We start from the raw sequence: 18,025 nt of genomic DNA on the forward strand, positions 1-18,025 counted from the left end.
CAGCGTCTTGCGAGGACCGAGAGGGTGGTTCCCTTGGTTATTACAGGCATGGCCAGCACTAATGCCAGGTCAGGCCAGGTCCAGCACGCCTGCAGCTTCAGCGGTGCCTAGCGCGCAATAGCGGCTCGCCCAGTGCGGGCACGGTGTGGGCGCCGCGGCGATGGACGGTGCTCCGGCAGGCAGAGGGCATCGACACTAGGGGACCGCGCAGCTGCACAGTGTCGGGCTACTCGCACTTGCACCGGACCGGCACCAGCAACCTGGGATGGTTCTCGCCTTGACAGACTCCCTGCCTCAGCCAGGCACTACAGAGCACTACAAGGCACTACAGCGCACTACCAGCGCCTGGTTAGTCAGACAACGTTACTCCGTATTCTGCAAGGGCAAAAAGGGCAGAGGGTCCGAATCGTCATCCTTTACTTGAGAAAAACCATGACGACTAATGAATTCCCAGCCATGGATCCAGAGGCAAGCCAACAAGGGCGGCTCTTGTTGCACACGCCACCTGTCAGTGCAGGACGCCTCCTGCTACCATCTCCGCCTCTTACAGTATGACAAGATTGACGCACAAACTGGCACGAGGCCACACAAAACAGCTGCGTGCAGCAACTTGTCTGTCTCTCGTCTCCCGTCTCGTCTCGCAAGCGCGCGACTCATGGGGCGAAGCTCCTATTTCCAAAACCCCCCCCACTCCCTAGCAATTAGCAACGGGCGACGATGGGGCTTCGATGGGCCTGTCCAGCGCACCGGAGCTCGCGCGGGGTCTGTCCAGCGTTGTAGGGAAACACACGCCGTCAATGCACGAGGGTCCACGGGGCCGTCGTCTGTGGTTGGGCGGAACCAGCGCCTTCGACCCAGCTCTCTGGGAGGATGGTGTGTTACGGGAGCTGCCAGCGGGAGCACCAGCCAGCGACTCCCGTCAATCCGCACCCAGCCCGTCGGGTCCAGCAGCGGCCGGTCGGGCTTTGGGGCGAGACTGATGGACATGAATGGAGACGGCACGCCGTTGCTGAGCGCACAGCATGCAGTAGCGCTGCAGCACGTCCTGCGTCTGTCGGCGCAAGGCGCATGTGCTGGGGTGCGAATCGTCTGCCGTGCTGTATCCGTAGGTGAGGGAGCGTTGCTGGCAAGCTCGAATAGACGTGGCCAGGCCACGGCAAGGTGGGGGAGGCTCCCGACGAATCCCGGTTCAATCTGGCTTCTCATACACGTGCAACTAACTGTACGCCGCCCGCATATGGCGATTTACATCGGAAGACAGGCATTCGTTGCAGAATGTCTACGGAGGCGAGACATGAAACGAGTTTGAACCCTCCAGCCTCCAGGCAGCTTTCCGGGCTCAAGCACATGGCGGTGGATGAATTCCCCGACCTGATCCTGGCGAAGCTAGCACAGCACCGTATTCTCGTCCTATCACAAGTCGGCTGCATCAGCCCGCACCAGCAGTGCTGGTCTCATCAGTAACCACTCCTAGTATTTTTCAACTCTTGGAAAAAGACTCTGCAAGTTCACCGAGAGGCCCATTCTCTTCCTCGTTGCTGCCGGCCCTAGCCTTCGGCAGAGGTGATCCAGGGGCCCTGTCGTTGACGAACTTCGGTAGTTTCCAAAGTCATCAATCCCAGCGCGTCGGGTGGTTTGATTATCCCAGCAAATGCTCTCTGTATTGCACTTGCACATATTCCCATTGAATAAACATCTGTTTTCGGATTTACAACGGCCTCGCAGAGACGAATGAACTGTCAAGACTACTACCAACACCAATGCACCAAGCAGCGCTGAGTGGTAATACAGGCTCAAGTCCAGCATTCGCCAACTCAACCAATACTGATTTCGCATGATGCAGGGAGCAGGCTAGCACGTTCATCATATGCATACCCGTACTTTGCACGAAGCCCTCGGCGAATAACAATCTCGTAACGGCTTCCACAACCCATATAAACCTGCTCATCGTCATCACCGCCTATTACAGTACACTGTAGACGCGTCCATGTGAGCTGCGGAAATGGGAAATTGCCTCCCTTGCTGCGGCCATTTTCTGCCGCTGGTCTGTGCTGGCGGCGTGGACAAGCCCAATATCGCCAACTGGGCGCTGCGAGTGCTCCCCATCCCGACTACCAGGTAGCAATCAACCGCTCGGCCTTCGCGCTGTCTGTCACTGGGGCTAGACAGCCGCACGAAGGAAGGATTAGGCGAGACTATCTACAGTATACATACATCAAGGGTGCCAGTCATCTCCCATCAACACTGCACAGTACGAGTCTGCGCCATTTGCGGGCACCATGTCTTGGATTTTCCAGCCCAGCACGCTTCTAGAATGGCGAGTGCCGCCTAGCAGCTCTGGCAGCGTCCTCTAGGCTCGCTGATGCTGCACATCACAGAGACCGCCCAGTGTCGAAAAGGGAAGCTGGCCCGACAGTATGGCATCAGGGCCCCCGCACGACTCGCCGGTTTTGCTGGCACTGTGGCGGCGAGCTGCCCATTATCTGATGTGTCAACTCTCACACGGCTTGGCCCAAGAGCCCGCCCGCTAATTTGAGACCCCGGCAGGCTTGGGAGCAGCATTATGCAGCATGCACGGATACGGGTCCCCTGGCTCGGGCAGCGTTTCCGCGGCTTGGCCTGGCCCTGTCCTGGACACCCAGTTGCGACTTGGGTAGCATCAACCAGAGCATGCCGGCTCTGCTCTCCTTGATGGACGGAAGAGGACGAGATGCCTGTACAGGGTGCTGTAGATGCCTATTGCTACTGCTACAGCTGGACAAGTACGGAACGAGCAGCGGAATTTACGGCTTCCATGCTTAAAAAGCGACAAGGCTTGATGCGCTGCTCGCTACTGTACTGTACAGTAAGCGTCCATCGCCACGAGCCATAGGTACAGTACATGTATGCAGCAGATCCACAGTGCGATCGCTTATTTACTTACTACTATCTGCTGGCGGTCGCAGCTCTATTTCCGTTTCCGCGGCCTCCTCTTTGCCAAAGGTAAGGAAGAAGAAGACGCAGAAAAAGAAGGACGGGCTGTTAAACTGAACATGGGGCACGGAATTACACGCAAGTGCAAACTGTCGGCCTATTCTTTAGCTCACCGACATTGACAGCAACGACTTTGGGCAGAGAGTCTCGTGCTCCGTATAACGCATTCCGTACAGCAACGCAATTTCCAACTCTTTCACACCCATTTGTCGTCCTGTGGGTACTTGATACTCCATATATCGGCAGGGTAGCGGCAAACAGCTCCCCTTTGCATTTCCGACTCTAGCCAAGCGAGGGGGGTTTTTCGGTGTATGCGGTGTATGAAGTGTATGTACCGCATGGTTAGGGGAGATGGTTGTGCAGGTCGCAAATAGCAGGTATACCCTCAGCAAGACGTCTTGGAAACTACATGTGACGGGTACTAATGTCAAGACGGCGTGGCATGTGCACTGTAGCTCGTTACATGCATGTACATGAATTCTGCGGCGACTGCCACCACTAGAAGCAAGGACATGTCCCGTGTCCCATCTAGACGGGAAGCACATATTCTTGGCGTTGGAACAAGAAGAATCATGTCAGTATCACGATGGTATCCTAGAGACGTCTCTGGTTAGTATTTACGGCTTGGTGAGTCTATAAATATGCATATTCGGCACCCCGTTTCGGATCCGACCACCAATCAATCAAGAGCCTTGCAGCTCGTTGGCTACAAGTATCGCCTTTTACAGTAGGTGGATGGCATTGAACCCGTTCTTCCAAGTGACCACTCGGAGAATGAAGCCGTGTGATCCAAATACGTAGAGATATACTGTATAGTTGCAAAGGCTATTTACATGTGATGACATCAAAAATCCTTCAACGTCCTTGTGTGACTCTCGCGGCCGATGCTTGCTTGCTCCCCGACTGAGCTCCGGATAGCTGGGTCCGAACAACGCCAGTGCGGCAAAAGCTGCCAGGCGTTCAACATCTCACCCGCAGGCCGTCAGCCAGATCTGCCTACAGTAAGCTTCTATACAAGACTAGTTGAACGGTTGCATGTGCTGTAGTGTAGTCTCACCAGCTAGGCTGGTAGTATCCGATCGCTCTCGCACTGGGCCGGCAATCAACCCGACTTTGCGCTGCAGCTCGTTGTGGGCCATTCGGCCGGGACGAACAGGCTTTCCAGGTGTTGGCACGGCGCGTCCTGCATCATAACCCTGGCCTGGGCCTGGCACCGCCAATTCAATGTTGACTGGGCGCTTGACGATGGCACCACACCGTTGCCACTACTCCCGGGACAGAGTTGCATACTACAGGTATTAGCCTAAGGTGCGCCGTTCTGCTTTTGGGCAAAACATCGTATGATAGCGCAGCACTGGGACATGTTTGGGCTAGCAAAGGGACATTGGAATGACGTTTGGGGCGAGCATATCCCTACATCACTCCGGCATGCTCAACTCGTGCTAAAAAGTCTACTATGACACATGTACAGGTTGTTGACAGGCCCTTCGGAATAGTAGTTGCAGCATAGGAAATAGCTCAATGGACTAACCAAAACTTCTGTCCCTTACTCCGCGCAACAAGAAAAACCCCGTTGACGCTTTTCTCACTAGGCCTTGCTTGGGCTAATGAGCTTCAGCTGCCAAGCTGGCCCATCAGTTGTGGCAGTTTTACATGCCGCCCATTCTGGGACAAACTGACTGGCAGCAGACACGGTAGGTGTGTGTATTATCCCCTCTCTGGCATAGGGCCCATTCGGCAGGAGGTTCTGTTCCTATTCTGGATGCCATGTGTGAACCCTCTAGACAGTGGGGGCTGCGATAGGGCAAAGTTGGGAGGACGTGAGAAGCATTATTTGACTGCTCCATACCTTGTTACATGGTAGGTAGGGTTAGTAGATAACTGTGCGTTCCGGGAAACCTACATGTACATTTACTTGCGGGTAGTTCCTTGATTTGACAATGGCCTCCCCTGTCGCTTGCTATTTCTTACCCTACACTTGGTGCCTTGGTGACTTGATTCTCGCAATATTGCCTGTGCGGGCTGAGGATGAGCCAACATCAAGAGCAGTCACGTAAAGCGAAATAGATAGTACTAGGTATGTTGCAGAGATGTAAATCTGCAGGCATCTTAGCAATGTATACAGCTGTGTACACATACTGGAGAAAAGACTGGTTCATTTAATGGGACATGACATCCAACAATGCGCTTTAGAATTCCATCAATGATAGATTCTTCAGAATTGAAACTAGTAAATGAAAAACAATAGGAATGCATCGATGATGAAAATGGAGTAGCATATAGAGTATACTCTTGCACAAAAGTTTGGGCTTATAATCTTGGGCAAAAGTGGAATCCCACAGTCTCGTGTGAGATGGGTAACTACTTAGCAGGGGCGTGTATATTAAACTACAACTTGCCTACAAGGGAGTTTCATATATCCTGCCATTCTCGCAGGGCTAACGGCTTTACTATGAGAGGTTGGAGGATAGATGGATGTAACTTGAGAGTAGGGGATGTGACTTGTCCGACTGGCAAGTAGCTGGGCAGTTCATAGTACAGCGGTAAAAGTATATCAAATGCTCATGTCCGCTAAACGACTTCATAGAGGCAAGCAAATCTGCTGTTGGAATCTAGTACATGTTTACAAGTGTTTATCCCCCATGACTTTTGTTGCCTAGAGAAGTAATGTCTTCATGTATTATACCAATTATCACTACTGCCATTATAGAAATCCTGCCATGTATTCCAACACTGTTTTCACCCAATGTATCCCGGTATCTCTTCTCGCCATCTTCGTTTTGTCGCTTCACAGTCCCAACAATATACAAATCTTTACGAAAAGAGCCAGAAAAAAGTCTACTCCTCCAAGATATGTGGTTCAAGCACTACTCTTGCTGTTGGTGGAACGCACGGTCCCAACGTATCCATCCGATTCGCCTTGCGCCCAATATGCCTCCCTCCAGCACCGTCCATTCGGTTGTTCAAGTAAATATGCTGATCTCTCAACGGCTGCTGCCCGGCCACCAGGGCCCTAAACTCATTAGGATTGTAAATCGGCATCAGCCGATGGGTCGGGTAAAAGCGACCTCGAATAGACTGTTCCTTGAACACCACGTTGTCCTTGACGAGAACCCAGCACCACTGCCGGCCCTGCGTGACCTGGGTGCGCCACCGGATCTCGTCTTGCATGGCGAGCGGGAGCTTGTCCTTCTCATCGTCGATGACGGTGCCAGCCACGCCGGGCCCCTTGGCCAGCTGGTAGATTGGTCCGCGGAAGAAGACTGAGCCAGGATAGTCTGCACTAGTGAAGATGTGCAGCAAGCCCATCACCGTGGTCAGGCTGGAGTTGGCCTCTGCCCCTGCCATTTTCACCCGCACCGTGTCGCCGATTTCCAGACGCTCGGCACCGAAGAAGCATCCGAAATATGACACGGCCTTGCCGGTGGGATCGTCGCCACGGCGAGTCCAGAGGGAATGGGAAAAGTCGACTTTTGACGCGGCCATCTTGGAGGCATCCAGATTGAGAAGGTCTCGACGAACAGAGTTGTTTCCAGCAGATTGAAACAAGTTTTCCCAAGGAATCTCATCGAATATCTTGTCTTTGAGCTCTGCAATGTCAACAGAGGGTACACTATAACAGTAGAAAGGCCGCAGGTCGGCCTCAATCTTGGAGACATTGACCTGAGGCACCGTGGCGTGGCCCAAGGGTAGTAAATCAAACACCATCCCATTAGGGGTGTTGTTGGGGGGGCGTAGAAATAATCCCAAGGCGCCAGGTATTGCCTGTCTGATACCATACCAGCTCTCCAGCCCGGAAAAGCAATGAGCCTTTAAGTGACCATTGGATAGCCTGAGGTTTTGGTTGCTGAGCTGCCTGTTGTTGGACCGTCTGCTGCGGAACCATCTGCTGCTGAAGTGTCTGCTGGGTCGGCTGCAGCTGAAGCGGTGTAGGCGTTGCAGCTGCAGGAACAGGCACTTGAGCTGAAGGATTGGTGACAGCCAAGGGAGGTGGCTGGGATGACGTCGGTTGTAAAACCTGGGTGGGTTGAGCCGACTGTATCGGCTCTCGCGGTTGAATAGGCGTGGGTATTGGTACAGGAGTCTGCTGGATGGGTTTTTGCTGTGCCGGCTGCAGAGGCTGCTGTGCTCCTTGGGGATGAGGCATGATATTGGGCGGTCTGTGGGATGCTTGACCGGGGATGGGGGGGCAACGGAACAGGCGTCACCTTGACCGGCCTCTCAGATTTGTCGGCCCTCGCTGAAGACTGTTCGACTAGGGCTTGAATAGGAGGTGGAATCGGAGAATGACCCGGGACAGGGATGGAGCCTTGAGTTAGACTCTGGCTGATCGCTTGGGCCGCTTGCTCTTCCGGAGCATATGAAGCCTTTGAAGGAGCGGGTATGTTGCAATGAACACAGCAGCAATCGCCGTAGTCTTTGGATGCCGATAGCAGCCATATCAAGTGGACGCCGAATTCCTGTGGGCTTTTGAATAGCTTTGACTTGGTAGGGTATCCAGAAACCCAAAGATGCTTGGATTTCTCATATAGCCAGTATCCTCGTGGAAAGTTCACGTACCACGGGTTTCCCTCTGCATAAAAATTCCATTAGGCTGTGTCCTGGCGGCATCATGATGCTTTCTTAGCTTGGGCAAACAACTCACCATCTGGATTGGGGGATAGCTCCTGTTTCAACAGAATCCCCAGCTTTATCCGCCACTCTACAAATCTTGGGTCGTCTTCGGTCAACCTCGTCATCTGTGGCTTTGTTCGCGGAGTTTTATCTGCAGCAGCAGCTTCCTTGCCTGGCTTCTTCGTAGCGTTGGTAGCTGGCGCTGGTGTTGTCACCGGCCAATATCCTGGCCCGGTGTCTGCTCCATCGCTTCTTGCAATGCGGATCACATCGAAATCTTTGGTGTCCATGACTTCTAACCTGTGATACCGCTCGTCTCACTCGCCCCAGACGAGCGCTGACGATGTTCTGCCTCCCTCACGGCCACACGCAACACGTGGGTCACGAGACACCTTGATTCGAGGTGGAAGTTGAAGAAGTTGTATATCTCATACAAGTGGTCAGGGAGAATAGATGTAGATGGTCGTGCAGTTGTTGTCCGAACAGATGTTTGCCAATTCGAATAGCTTAAGGGCGCGCTGCTGGGCCGTATTCTAGAGTGAAGAAGGATACTGGAAGATACTTCAAGCAGTCGCTCTAAGAGTGATTCATAGGAAGCGGGGCGCCTCAATGCGATTATTGAAGATCTTCGCTTGTAAGGCGTATTTGTACCTCGATTCCACGATGGATCTAGTAGATTGACTATTGCTCTGTTTTGACGCAATGATGGATTGATTGCTTCCAACGACAAAGCCGACGTGTAGCGGTTGGCCAGTGAGACTTGATGACTCATCAAGCTGTGGCGCAGTCGTTAAGTGCAAACAGGCACTAAATTCCATGTGAGGCATGAAGTACCTATAAATCTCCTAATCAAACACAACCATTCGGAATATTAATTGAGCGATATTGAGGAGAAGACTACATACTATAAGAATAATTTCAAGCTGTTAACCTAGTACTTCCACTTGAATATGCTATGTACTGTTTTGTAAGCTGGGCATATACGATTGTACATATGTAGACGATGACTGAAACCACCCTGCGTTTATTATTCTTCCACTTTAAAGATCTTTTTGGCTAAAACATGATTTTTTTGCAATTTATCCACAAGATGATTATGAAAATTAAAAAAAAAAAAAAAATGAATAATTGACTTGAGATGTGGGATTACTCACGTTTGCAACTGCTGCTGCCCTCTGCTTAGAAAACCAAGCCACGCACCGCCACAGCTAATGAGGCAACGCGTGCACGCGTTTTTGCGATAATGGCCGCCGATAAGCATCTCGAAAGCTCTCCCAACAAGGACTTTTCGCTGTAGCTTTTTGGATCGAGAAAATTCCATCTCGTAAATAAAACGAGCCAGAGATTACAGATACATGGAGCCTCCAACCAACTATGGCCCGGGCAATAGAGCCTTTCTCCAGGCCCTTCTTGCCAGAGGCACATTAACGTATCCAGAGGCACGGCCCATAATCGCAGCCATCATCAATGCCGATAACGCAGAGGATTCCAACAGCGAGGAACGCAGGCCTGATCAGATCACAGAAGACATCTTTCTAGAGTACGTCGACAAAGCTTCTAGGGCAGTGTCTGTGTTTGATTATGAGATCCGGAGCACGCAGCACCAGGCGACCAAAGAGAGAATCTTTGCTCTCGTTAACACAACCTCTGACGCCCAAACTCAGCTGGCCACAATTTACAGCCCAGAAGAGCTGTCATTTATAAAAAGAGTCCTCGACGCCATGTTTGAGAAATTCAACCGGCCCCGCATGGAGTCGCTTTGTATTACCGAAATGCAAGCCATCAAGCTGGCAAGGCCACCACGCAGAGAAAGCCAAGGAGGAGAAGAACAACAGTCACAAGCCCCAATAGACAGAGGGCTGAAGCACAGTGAAGTGGAAACCGTTCTCGAAAGTCTGGTAGAAGGCGGCTGGTTTGAAATTAGCAGGGAAGGATTCTACTCGCTCTCCCCCCGCGCACTCATGGAACTTCGCCCGTGGCTGGTCGACATGTATAACGACGCAGATGCCGAGCCCAACGACTGGCAAAGGATCAAGTTCTGCGAGGCCTGCAAAGAGATTGTGACTTGGGGGCTGAGATGCTCAGACCCTGACTGCACACTCCGACTGCACGATATCTGCCAAGAAGCCTTTTGGAGGTCACGACGAGGAACAACTTGTCCCAAATGCTCTCGGGAATGGACTGGGAATCATTACGTGGGAGAAAGAGCCATCACAATGACTGAGGCGTATCAAAGAGGCCGAAGACGAAGCGGTGGCCATAGGAATACGTTGGTGGATGATGTCATTCGCCAACAAGGGGCTGAGGAAGAGAGCGAGGGCGAAGAAGCGGGAGGTGGAGAGGAGGACGAAGACGAGGAATAATAATAAGATGGATCTGTTAGGCGTTGGTGACGAGACGAGACGATTTTTTGATGCAATCTGTATAGGTACTAAGAATTTGGCATATCAAGGATGGACAGGACAATTAGCATGACTACTATTTACGAAGGATACCCAGAATAATGCTGTTGCTATACAGCTAAGAAAGAACTATTAAAAGCTTCATTTACAGTGTCATTTCAGTACAAGAGACTCCAGCTATTCAATGCTGCTGCCTTTGTGATTTTATGATTTACACTGTACCTGACTACCCCATTTTTGCCATATGCTCAGCGTAATGGACACCCTTGGATCTTGAGATGCGCCACGGCTTTGATTGGCCAAAGCTTTAAGTGCTGCATCCAATGACATCACTCTCACGATGACTTTCGCCGCCATCACAGTTGCACGTGTCAATTAATTAAGACATGCTAGATTCCAAATTGACAAAGACGGGCTCCCTCCGGACTTTACTCTTACCTCAAACACCTACGGCGCAGCCCTCCGCTCAACAAACAGCCTCTGCCTAGCCTACCTATTCACTGTTATTCAACTTTTACTATTACGCGACCGAGACGAGCCAAAGATGTTGGAATACTTTTCTTACAAAAAGTTCAAAAAGAACAAAGAAGAAAAAGATGCAAAGGAGGCCAAGAAAGACGATGGAATGTCAGAAGCAGACGGAAACAAGCCCGTCGCAAAGAAGGAGGAGGCCAAGACCGACGAGACCCACGACTCGTCCAGCTCAGAGCCTCACCCAGACACGGCCGTCCTGAAGCCCGAAGACGAGCGATTCCTCGAGGAGCTCCTCGCACAGGACACCGATGGCTCTCCGCCGCCGCTGCCCCCGCGAATCTACACCTACGATGTAGATTGGCACTCCGGCGACGAAGCCTCCATCGCCGAGTCAAAGAAGACCACTGATGATGAGAAAGAGGACGCTGGGAAGACTCCAAATACCGCCAAAAAGGAAGACGAGTCTGCCGAGAAAGCAGACAAGGCAAAGGACAAGGAAAAGGAAAAGGAAAGGACGGAGAAGAAGCCCAACCGACTGTCGCTCCTATTCACACGATACAAGAAGCCAGCGGAAACCTCCAAGTCTAGCGACTCCCTCAAGCCAGACACCGAAGACGTCACCCCCAAAGAAGCCGAGCGCGAGAAGAAGGACCTCACCCGCGTTCTCGACCGCCTTAGCCTCTCCGCCCAAAACAACAAAGTTGTCTCCGAGTCCAAGGACTCGTCCGACCTCCTCCAGAGGTTCACGCAGGTCTTCAAGGACCTCGTCAACGGCGTGCCCACCGCCTACGACGACCTCACCAAGCTGATCGAGGACCGCGACGGCTCCATCAACAAGCTTTTTGAGAAGCTGCCCGAATCGCTCAAGAGGCTTGTCACGCAGCTCCCGGATAAGCTGACTACCACGCTGGCTCCTGAACTGTTGGCTGCTGCTGCGGAGAGCCAGGGCATCAAGGTCGTCGAGGGCGGCATGAAGGGGACGGCAAAGAGGATGCTGATGGGGCAAAATCTGGCCGACTTGGTGAAGAGGCCAGGCGCCATTGTCGGTATGCTAAAGGCGATTGTAGAGGTCCTCAAGTCGAGATGGCCGGCGTTTATCGGCATGAATGTCATTTGGAGTGTTGCGCTAAGCTGTGAGTACCTTTTTGTCGCTTCTTTGCAAGATTGTGTATAGAGCTGACCATGATTGCGCAGTGCTGCTTGTTGTACTCTGGTACTGTTACAAGCGCGGTCGCGAAGAGCGAATGCTCCGTGAAGCCGAAGAAGCTGAAGCAGGACCCAGCACCGAAGCTGATAGTCATCGTTTTGAGGAGCTCTCGGACGACTCCAACGGTGAAGAATCCGGACAGAAAGATTCAGAGGCCGCAGCGGCCGCAGACGTCATACCAGTGATTGTCACGTCGCCGGGCGGGCAACAAAGAGCATCACCGGCACCAGAAGGGGCTTCAATGCCAGCAATGCCGCGGCTGGATGCTTCAGAAGAGCAGAATCGCTCCTGAGGGATACGGCCTCCTTTTTTATCTTTGACAAGGTTGAACGATACCCCTTTTAATGAAATGGATATGATATGACGACACGAAGTTTTGGTAATAAGTATTAGTATTGTATCTTTGTTTTCCTGCAATGTTCTGCAAATGGGTATCTCATGTTATGCTAGGTTCAAGTGATGTAGTTATTTTACCTGTTAATGATTAATGCAGCATCCGTTTAAATCAGTCATCTTGCACCAGTTCCTTAATCTCTTCCCTGCCAGGCGCCATGACTACGTCCTTGCTCTTCTCGTCGGCGCCCGTCTGATTCGTAGCACCACCGCCGTCCTCCATCCAAAAGTCCACTTCGTCAATGATGTCGTACACAACGTCTTCCGCAATCTGCTCCTGGTAACGCTCGACGACGGCATGCAAAGAGTTTTTGTTCAGCCCATCGGGCTGGATCATGTCCACTTCGCCATTGGTAGAATCGTAATCCGCTGGCGGGTACCAGAAATCTGGTCCAAAGTTGAGTTCCACGGCGCCACCCCTGAAAACGCTCACGGCGGGATAGTACCCCAGCATGCCGTCGTCGAGGCCTTCCCGGGCGCCGACTTGGGGCATTGGTTTTGACGCGGGAGGGAGGAACCCTAATAGATTCTCAAACGGTGTTCCCATTAGTACGCCGTTTTTGTAGACTCTGATGTAGGACTCGGGGAGGGTGCGCAGGGCAGGCAAAGGGTGCGTCGGGCTTGGAGCGTCTGTGGAAGAGCTTGTTGATACTGCTGGCGAAGGATTCATGAGGTCTTCTAGCTCTTTGGTGGTATGATATTCGATCTTCTCGAAATACGTATGCGCCTTGAATCGGATTGGCACTCGGTCTCGTACAATGTTGGCGGCTTCTGCGGTTGGCGGCGGTGATTCATCGGCAGCATCCACAGCAGGGTTATAGTGCCCAGCCATGATTTTCCTATGCAAATGCTCCGAGGGCAGCTGAATCTCGAGGCCAATGACATCGCCTTCCCGTATGCCCTCGCCGGGAGGAAAGAATTCTTTCGGCCGAGACATGAAGACCTTTTCGCCAGCTACATCTCGAATACCATAGCTGTAAGCATCGAAGCCAACAGGGGCATCGAGCGATGCTTCTCGTCTAGCCCAGCCCATGCGCACGTGTCGGCCGCCAACGGGCTTTGCGTCGCCGTCCTTTGGCTGTTGTATGCCCTGTGTAACTCTGCACTCCCAATACCATCTCCCTTCGCGCACGGCTACATTGGCCCTCGCCATTCGAAAGCCTTTATCAGTAGTCACCTGTCGGCCAGAATTATCGAAAAAGACGTGTGTTGCGGCATCCTCGAAGCTCATCCTCGGCCCGAATGGCTCTGGTTCGGTTTGTCGATAGTATAGTGTTGCAGGAAATAGAGGGTCGGCAATGCACGGGGTGTAGCGAAAGTTTTTCTTATTGAAGACACTTTTTTTGTTCATGAGTGGTTAGTTGATTAGATGACGGAGAAGCTTGGGGAAGCAGAGCGCCTTACTGATCAGACGTTTCCATGAATTCAATTGCCTGTCCGTCAGGCCCATCGACCCGATGATGCAGAGTCATTACAGGCCCGCGAGCAGGATCGAAATCCGACAACTTTGGCGGCGCTAGCTTATACCGAAGAGGCCTGTTTTCGCTCGGCTCGGGCTCGCGGCCAGCCTTGGGATCTGGAGTGGCGGGATTGCTATCGCCGCCTTTGGCCTCGCGCTTCTTGAGGGTGTCCTTCTTTGCCCTGACCGGCTTGGAGCGCCCCGATTGTGACGCATCGTCGGCATGCTGAGCTTCGGACGAGGGCTTGACGTCTGGATTGAGCGGTGACGGCACGGCGGGACTGTGGCCCTCGTCAAAGGCGCGCTTCTGAGGGATGGACGAGAGGGACGCGGTGGGGGTGAGCTCTCGCTTGGGGCTCCCGACGTCTGAAGCCATCCTGGACAATGGCCTGTGGCGGAAGAGAGAAGAGACCCAGGCCTTTGGATGGAGATGAAAACGATGGCTGGTTGATCTGCGAATGCAATTGGCCGCTGTGTCGCGAGAAATTGGCAGTAGTCGTGGGAGATTTGTGCATCTGTTTGTCTGCTTGCTGGTGGAGCTCGCGACACACGACGCCGCAAAATCGCAGCTCCCATAATACGTGCAGGCAGGCTAGCATCTCCGTATCGATTGCAGCAATGCGTTGCCGCGTTATCTTATCGGTCTAATCGCGTCAATGTGGCTCAGGCCACAAACGGCCTAGCCTTGCCGATGACCGACGCAGTGTGGCTGCCCCTTGTTTGCACAGCCGCAGCCAATGGGAGGCGGACAATTGTAAGCAGACCGGTCCAGGCAACCGTATAGCGGCCGCGCCATTGGCTACCTGCCACAGACAGTGGGCTGGCGGCGGGCTCGCGGTGGGTTGCAGTGGGTTTGGCCGCTGTTGGGGGACCCTTCGGGACCTTTTTGCATGCTGAAGTGACGCTTCCAGGCCTCGATGCAGCGCGCCAGTCACGCCAGCCCAGCACCTTGCGGCGCTTCTTGGATGCCACCTACGACTTGTTACGTGGTGTGCCGATGATTTATTCCCGACCAAAAAGTCCGTCTGCTCGCTTGGCATCGCCGACATCTGGACGGCCTCACCGCTGCTCGCGCACCCATTGACCTCCCGGCAGAAAAGCCGCGAGCCTCCAAGGCGTCCCTCAGTCCAGCATCTCCCTCGTCGCTGCTCGGCCTGGCCAGGGTCCCACCAGCATTGGGCTTTGGCTGATCTGGAGAGATTCAAACAGAGATCCGGGGGCCACTTTACAGAGTACATGCAGCACAAACTAAGACTCGGCATGCAGCTCGACTCTGGCCCGGAAAAGTGATCAAACAGACCAAAAAGCGAGCAACGACAAAGCCCGAGCCACTCTCCAGCGTCTGGCATCGAATCACAGCGCTTCGCATCGCCCTGCCTCATCTCGTCTCGCTTCCAGAAGCGCCCCGCCCCCCCAAAAACCCATACAAGCCCTGGACGCCTGCCTGGTTGTCTGATTTTCCCGACTTCTGGAGTCATTCTATCCCGCTGTATTATCATTGCCCAGCTTCTAAATCGCCGCTGCAGACGCCTGCGCTGCCTCTCCCGAGCACTCGGCCGAGCCTGTGGTCTCTTGATTCGTCCTTCTGGCCCCCATCGAGGCCCTGCCTGATACTCGATTTCTTGGCCTTGTCTCCTGACTACTCGGATTCGGCACAACGTGGCTGCCGGCCCATCAGCAAGCATCAACACCATCAACCGTCTTCGGCTGCCGAATCCATCTGTCGGTTTTCGGTGTTTTGCACGTCTCTGCAGGCGTCTAAGCGCACCTCGTCCGTGATATATTCGCCACCTGGGAAGCCGACCATCTCCCGCTGGCAAATGTCTTACTCGGCCGCCGGTTGACGAACCCGTGCTTGCGCCACCATTATTTGTCAGCCCTCGTACCACGCCCGAACATCTCTCTGTTATTGAATATCATCTACTGGGACGGTTTTGATATTTCCTCGAACTTGTCTCGGTGTTGTGGAAATGAGTGAATCGTCACAGCCGGGGACGCCGTCTGCTGGCGTCCAGCGGGAATCAGGCTCCGCAAGAACAGCTTTACCTTCTCGGCCCATGTCGAGTAAAAATCGCGAAACTACACCATCTGGGGCCATCAGCTCAGCTCGATCTTCGGTTGAACACGATGGTTACAAACCCAAGAATGCTGAGGGAAATGCCCCTTCGAATTCAAACGATAGCCCAGGCAAAGACGAAGAGGTATCGTCAAGTGGAGGCAGCCCAAGAAGCACGTCAAGCGTGCCTAGAATTAAAAAACTGGTATTATCTGGGGTAAATGCCCAAGGACAAGGTGGACAAATCTGCAGGTTGGTCTCCGTTTGCCGTGTACGTTGTTGTGTCGTGAATCGTTGGCTTATACTCTTCCTAGCAACTGCAACACCACTCGCACTCCCCTCTGGAGGAGATCTCCGCAAGGGGCTACCATCTGCAACGCGTGTGGCTTGTACCTAAAAGCTCGAAATGCTTCTAGGCCGACAAGTCTGAAAAAGCCCCCGAATCTGGTATCTGCTGGCGGTTCGGCTCAACCTCCTGCAAAGTCGAGCTCCTATTCTCCACAAAAGCTGCTGCCAAACGTCGCTGGTGCAACCTATGTGGCCGCCGATGCAACTCAATCGGGCACCTGTCCAGGCGGTGGCCGCTGCAACGGCACTGGCGGCGCCGAGGGCTGTAACGGCTGTCCTGCATACAACAACCGCATGTCCAAGAGCGCTCAGCTCAACGTTGGGCAGCGGCAAGGCGGATGCCACGGCCGGGTGGAAACCAAGAATGAACCCGTTCCAATCGACGTCAATGCCCTCCAAGCGCAAGATAGAGACACGACTGTAATCATTGCGTGCCAGAACTGCGGGACAACAATCACGCCGCTTTGGAGGAGAGATGAGGGTGGGCATACTATCTGCAATGCCTGTGGTGAGTCTTGATGTGTGATACTGATAGCCCGCATATATATGTTTCTAACGATGGGTCAAATCAGGTCTATATTACAAGCTCCATGGCGTGCACAGACCAGTGACTATGAAAAAAGCCACCATCAAACGACGGAAACGCGTGATACCTGCGGCCCATGATGAGGACATGGATGAAGGCATGGAGGACATTGAAAGTCATCTGGAGCAAACTCCAGAGAGAGGAACCATGAATGAAGATGGATCTATAAATCTAGGTCTTCGACGGCGCCCCGGCCACCCCCTGACCATCGAACCGGAGCCGGCCATGCGATCGAGTCGAAATACTTCGCCATTACCGTCTGCGTCTGCGTCGGATCTTGCATTCTATCACCAGCATAACACCGGTTCACGTAGTGTGCCGCCTTCTCTCAACGACGAGAATAAATTAGCGCCGCTTGCCCCCATGAACTCGACTATAGCCGACGACAGGCAATCGTCCCTATCCCCCGCCTCCTTTATTTCCTCGGCACGAAAACGATCCTTCTCCGCCACAGAGGCAGATTCCGACAACGGTGCAGATAACGGCCACGAAAGCGCCAAAAGGATTTCGTCCATCAGATCCATTCTTAATCCATCAACAGCTGCCGAGGAGTCACCAGTTGCCGGTCCCACAAGTGCGGATCGTGGAGAATATGCGCTACCGCCGCTGAGATCTCCTGGGGCAAGCATGTCCCCGAGACTACCAGGCGCCGGCGGATTTACGCCACTTAATGCAATGTCCAGACCTCGAGATGCCGATACGGAGAATGAACGAATAAAGGCAGAGCGCAGGGCATTACTAAAACAAGAGGCTGAAAGAATGCGAGAAATGCTCGCGGCAAAAGAACGCGAACTTATGGAACTAGGAGAATAAGGATGTGATGAACTGGATTTTTTTTCTTTGACTTTTTAAAGGGGGGGGGTTGTAGGCACCTTGCCAGTGTCTAATGAGTTTCTGCTACGACTCTGTTTACGATTCATTATTACTTGTCTATTTTCAAATACTCCCTAGGAGCTGTTTGCTATGGCGTACCGGGAAGGATATAATGTTATAGCGCCTGGGACAAATGGACGGCGTACTCTAAAGAAAAATTCGAATTTGGGCCTGCAAAAGGATTTTCCACCTCACGAGAGGTATTGGGAAGTGGTGTTTTGGCATCGTGATTGAGGCTTGGGTCAGCTAGTGCTTTGTGAGCTGCTGCTCCGTGTTCCGCTCAGTACTTGGGAGGCAGTTAGATAGGAAGTGCCGCATTATTGGTGTCAGATGAATCAAGACACACATGGATTAGTATTCGTGGCCTCTATTTTGTGAGCATGAGAGACGCACAGAGTCTCTTGGTAACTGAGCCGTAATTTTGTTGATAGTAGCAGTCTAGCATTCCTTTGCCGTTGACTGTTAACGCCATAAGGCCACGGACTTGGTCAATTCTAGTTGACGAAACCTAATCAGCCTGTTCCCACGGGCATTTACCGTTGAAGATTTTAGTGCTCTGGCCGGCAATTTCGCATTTCAATCTGATAACAAAAAAGTACGCCGAAGGGTAATATGCCGTTCCGCTAACCTAACCTCCGCG

At 52.8% G+C, this 18,025-nt stretch overlaps 7 protein-coding genes across 7 annotated transcripts; 3 read left to right on the forward strand and 4 right to left on the reverse strand.

Annotated features, from left to right (window-relative positions):
• Positions 1 to 669: 669 nt before the first annotated feature.
• TrAtP1_001232 (uncharacterized protein) lies at positions 670 to 1,206 on the reverse strand (the record flags this gene model as incomplete). Its single annotated transcript, XM_066110901.1, has 1 exon — positions 670 to 1,206. The coding sequence occupies one exon, from the start codon at positions 1,204 to 1,206 to the stop codon at positions 670 to 672; it is 537 nt and encodes a 178-aa protein (XP_065966974.1).
• A 4,605-nt stretch (positions 1,207 to 5,811) lies between these two features.
• On the reverse strand, positions 5,812 to 6,681 carry TrAtP1_001233 (uncharacterized protein; the record flags this gene model as incomplete). Its single annotated transcript, XM_066110902.1, has 1 exon — positions 5,812 to 6,681. One exon carries the CDS (start codon positions 6,679 to 6,681, stop codon positions 5,812 to 5,814), a length of 870 nt encoding a protein of 289 aa, XP_065966975.1.
• A 104-nt stretch (positions 6,682 to 6,785) lies between these two features.
• On the reverse strand, positions 6,786 to 7,877 carry TrAtP1_001234 (uncharacterized protein; the record flags this gene model as incomplete). Its single annotated transcript, XM_066110903.1, has 2 exons — positions 6,786 to 7,546; positions 7,619 to 7,877. 2 exons carry the CDS (start codon positions 7,875 to 7,877, stop codon positions 6,786 to 6,788), a joined length of 1,020 nt encoding a protein of 339 aa, XP_065966976.1.
• Positions 7,878 to 8,843: 966 nt separating this feature from the next.
• On the forward strand, positions 8,844 to 10,139 carry TrAtP1_001235 (uncharacterized protein). Its single transcript, XM_014086206.2, has one exon. It carries the CDS (start codon positions 8,943 to 8,945, stop codon positions 9,948 to 9,950), a length of 1,008 nt encoding a protein of 335 aa, XP_013941681.2. The 5' UTR covers positions 8,844 to 8,942; the 3' UTR covers positions 9,951 to 10,139.
• A 290-nt stretch (positions 10,140 to 10,429) lies between these two features.
• On the reverse strand, positions 10,430 to 14,459 carry TrAtP1_001237 (uncharacterized protein). The gene is made up of 2 exons (XM_014086204.2): positions 13,468 to 14,459; positions 10,430 to 13,400 (listed from the first exon to the last, which is right to left on the reverse strand). Exons 1-2 carry the CDS (start codon positions 13,896 to 13,898, stop codon positions 12,176 to 12,178), a joined length of 1,656 nt encoding a protein of 551 aa, XP_013941679.1. The 5' UTR covers positions 13,899 to 14,459; the 3' UTR covers positions 10,430 to 12,175.
• On the forward strand, positions 10,534 to 11,962 carry TrAtP1_001236 (uncharacterized protein; the record flags this gene model as incomplete). The annotated part of the gene is made up of 2 exons (XM_014086205.2): positions 10,534 to 11,596; positions 11,658 to 11,962. 2 exons carry the CDS (start codon positions 10,534 to 10,536, stop codon positions 11,960 to 11,962), a joined length of 1,368 nt encoding a protein of 455 aa, XP_013941680.2.
• On the forward strand, positions 14,459 to 17,903 carry TrAtP1_001238 (uncharacterized protein). Its single transcript, XM_014086203.2, has 3 exons — positions 14,459 to 15,830; positions 15,893 to 16,434; positions 16,499 to 17,903. Exons 1-3 carry the CDS (start codon positions 15,493 to 15,495, stop codon positions 17,323 to 17,325), a joined length of 1,707 nt encoding a protein of 568 aa, XP_013941678.2. The 5' UTR covers positions 14,459 to 15,492; the 3' UTR covers positions 17,326 to 17,903.
• Positions 17,904 to 18,025: the final 122 nt, after the last annotated feature.

Source organism: Trichoderma atroviride, chromosome 1 (assembly GCF_020647795.1).
Source record: "Trichoderma atroviride chromosome 1, complete sequence".
Classification (NCBI taxonomy): domain Eukaryota; kingdom Fungi; phylum Ascomycota; class Sordariomycetes; order Hypocreales; family Hypocreaceae; genus Trichoderma; species Trichoderma atroviride.

What these genes read in the sequence shown, in the direction of transcription:
- TrAtP1_001235 (XM_014086206.2), top strand. Translation starts at nt 8,943, where the DNA reads ATGGAGCCTCCAACCAACTATGGCCCGGGCAATAGAGCCTTTCTCCAG.
- TrAtP1_001237 (XM_014086204.2), bottom strand. Translation starts at nt 13,898, where the DNA reads ATGGCTTCAGACGTCGGGAGCCCCAAGCGAGAGCTCACCCCCACCGCG. An exon ending in TTCATGGAAACGTCTGATCA is followed by an intron (nt 13,401 to 13,467) that starts GTAAGGCGCTCT and finishes GAACAAAAAAAG; the next exon opens with TGTCTTCAATAAGAAAAACT.
- TrAtP1_001238 (XM_014086203.2), top strand. Translation starts at nt 15,493, where the DNA reads ATGAGTGAATCGTCACAGCCGGGGACGCCGTCTGCTGGCGTCCAGCGG. An exon ending in CAAGGTGGACAAATCTGCAG is followed by an intron (nt 15,831 to 15,892) that starts GTTGGTCTCCGT and finishes TACTCTTCCTAG; the next exon opens with CAACTGCAACACCACTCGCA. An exon ending in TACTATCTGCAATGCCTGTG is followed by an intron (nt 16,435 to 16,498) that starts GTGAGTCTTGAT and finishes GGGTCAAATCAG; the next exon opens with GTCTATATTACAAGCTCCAT.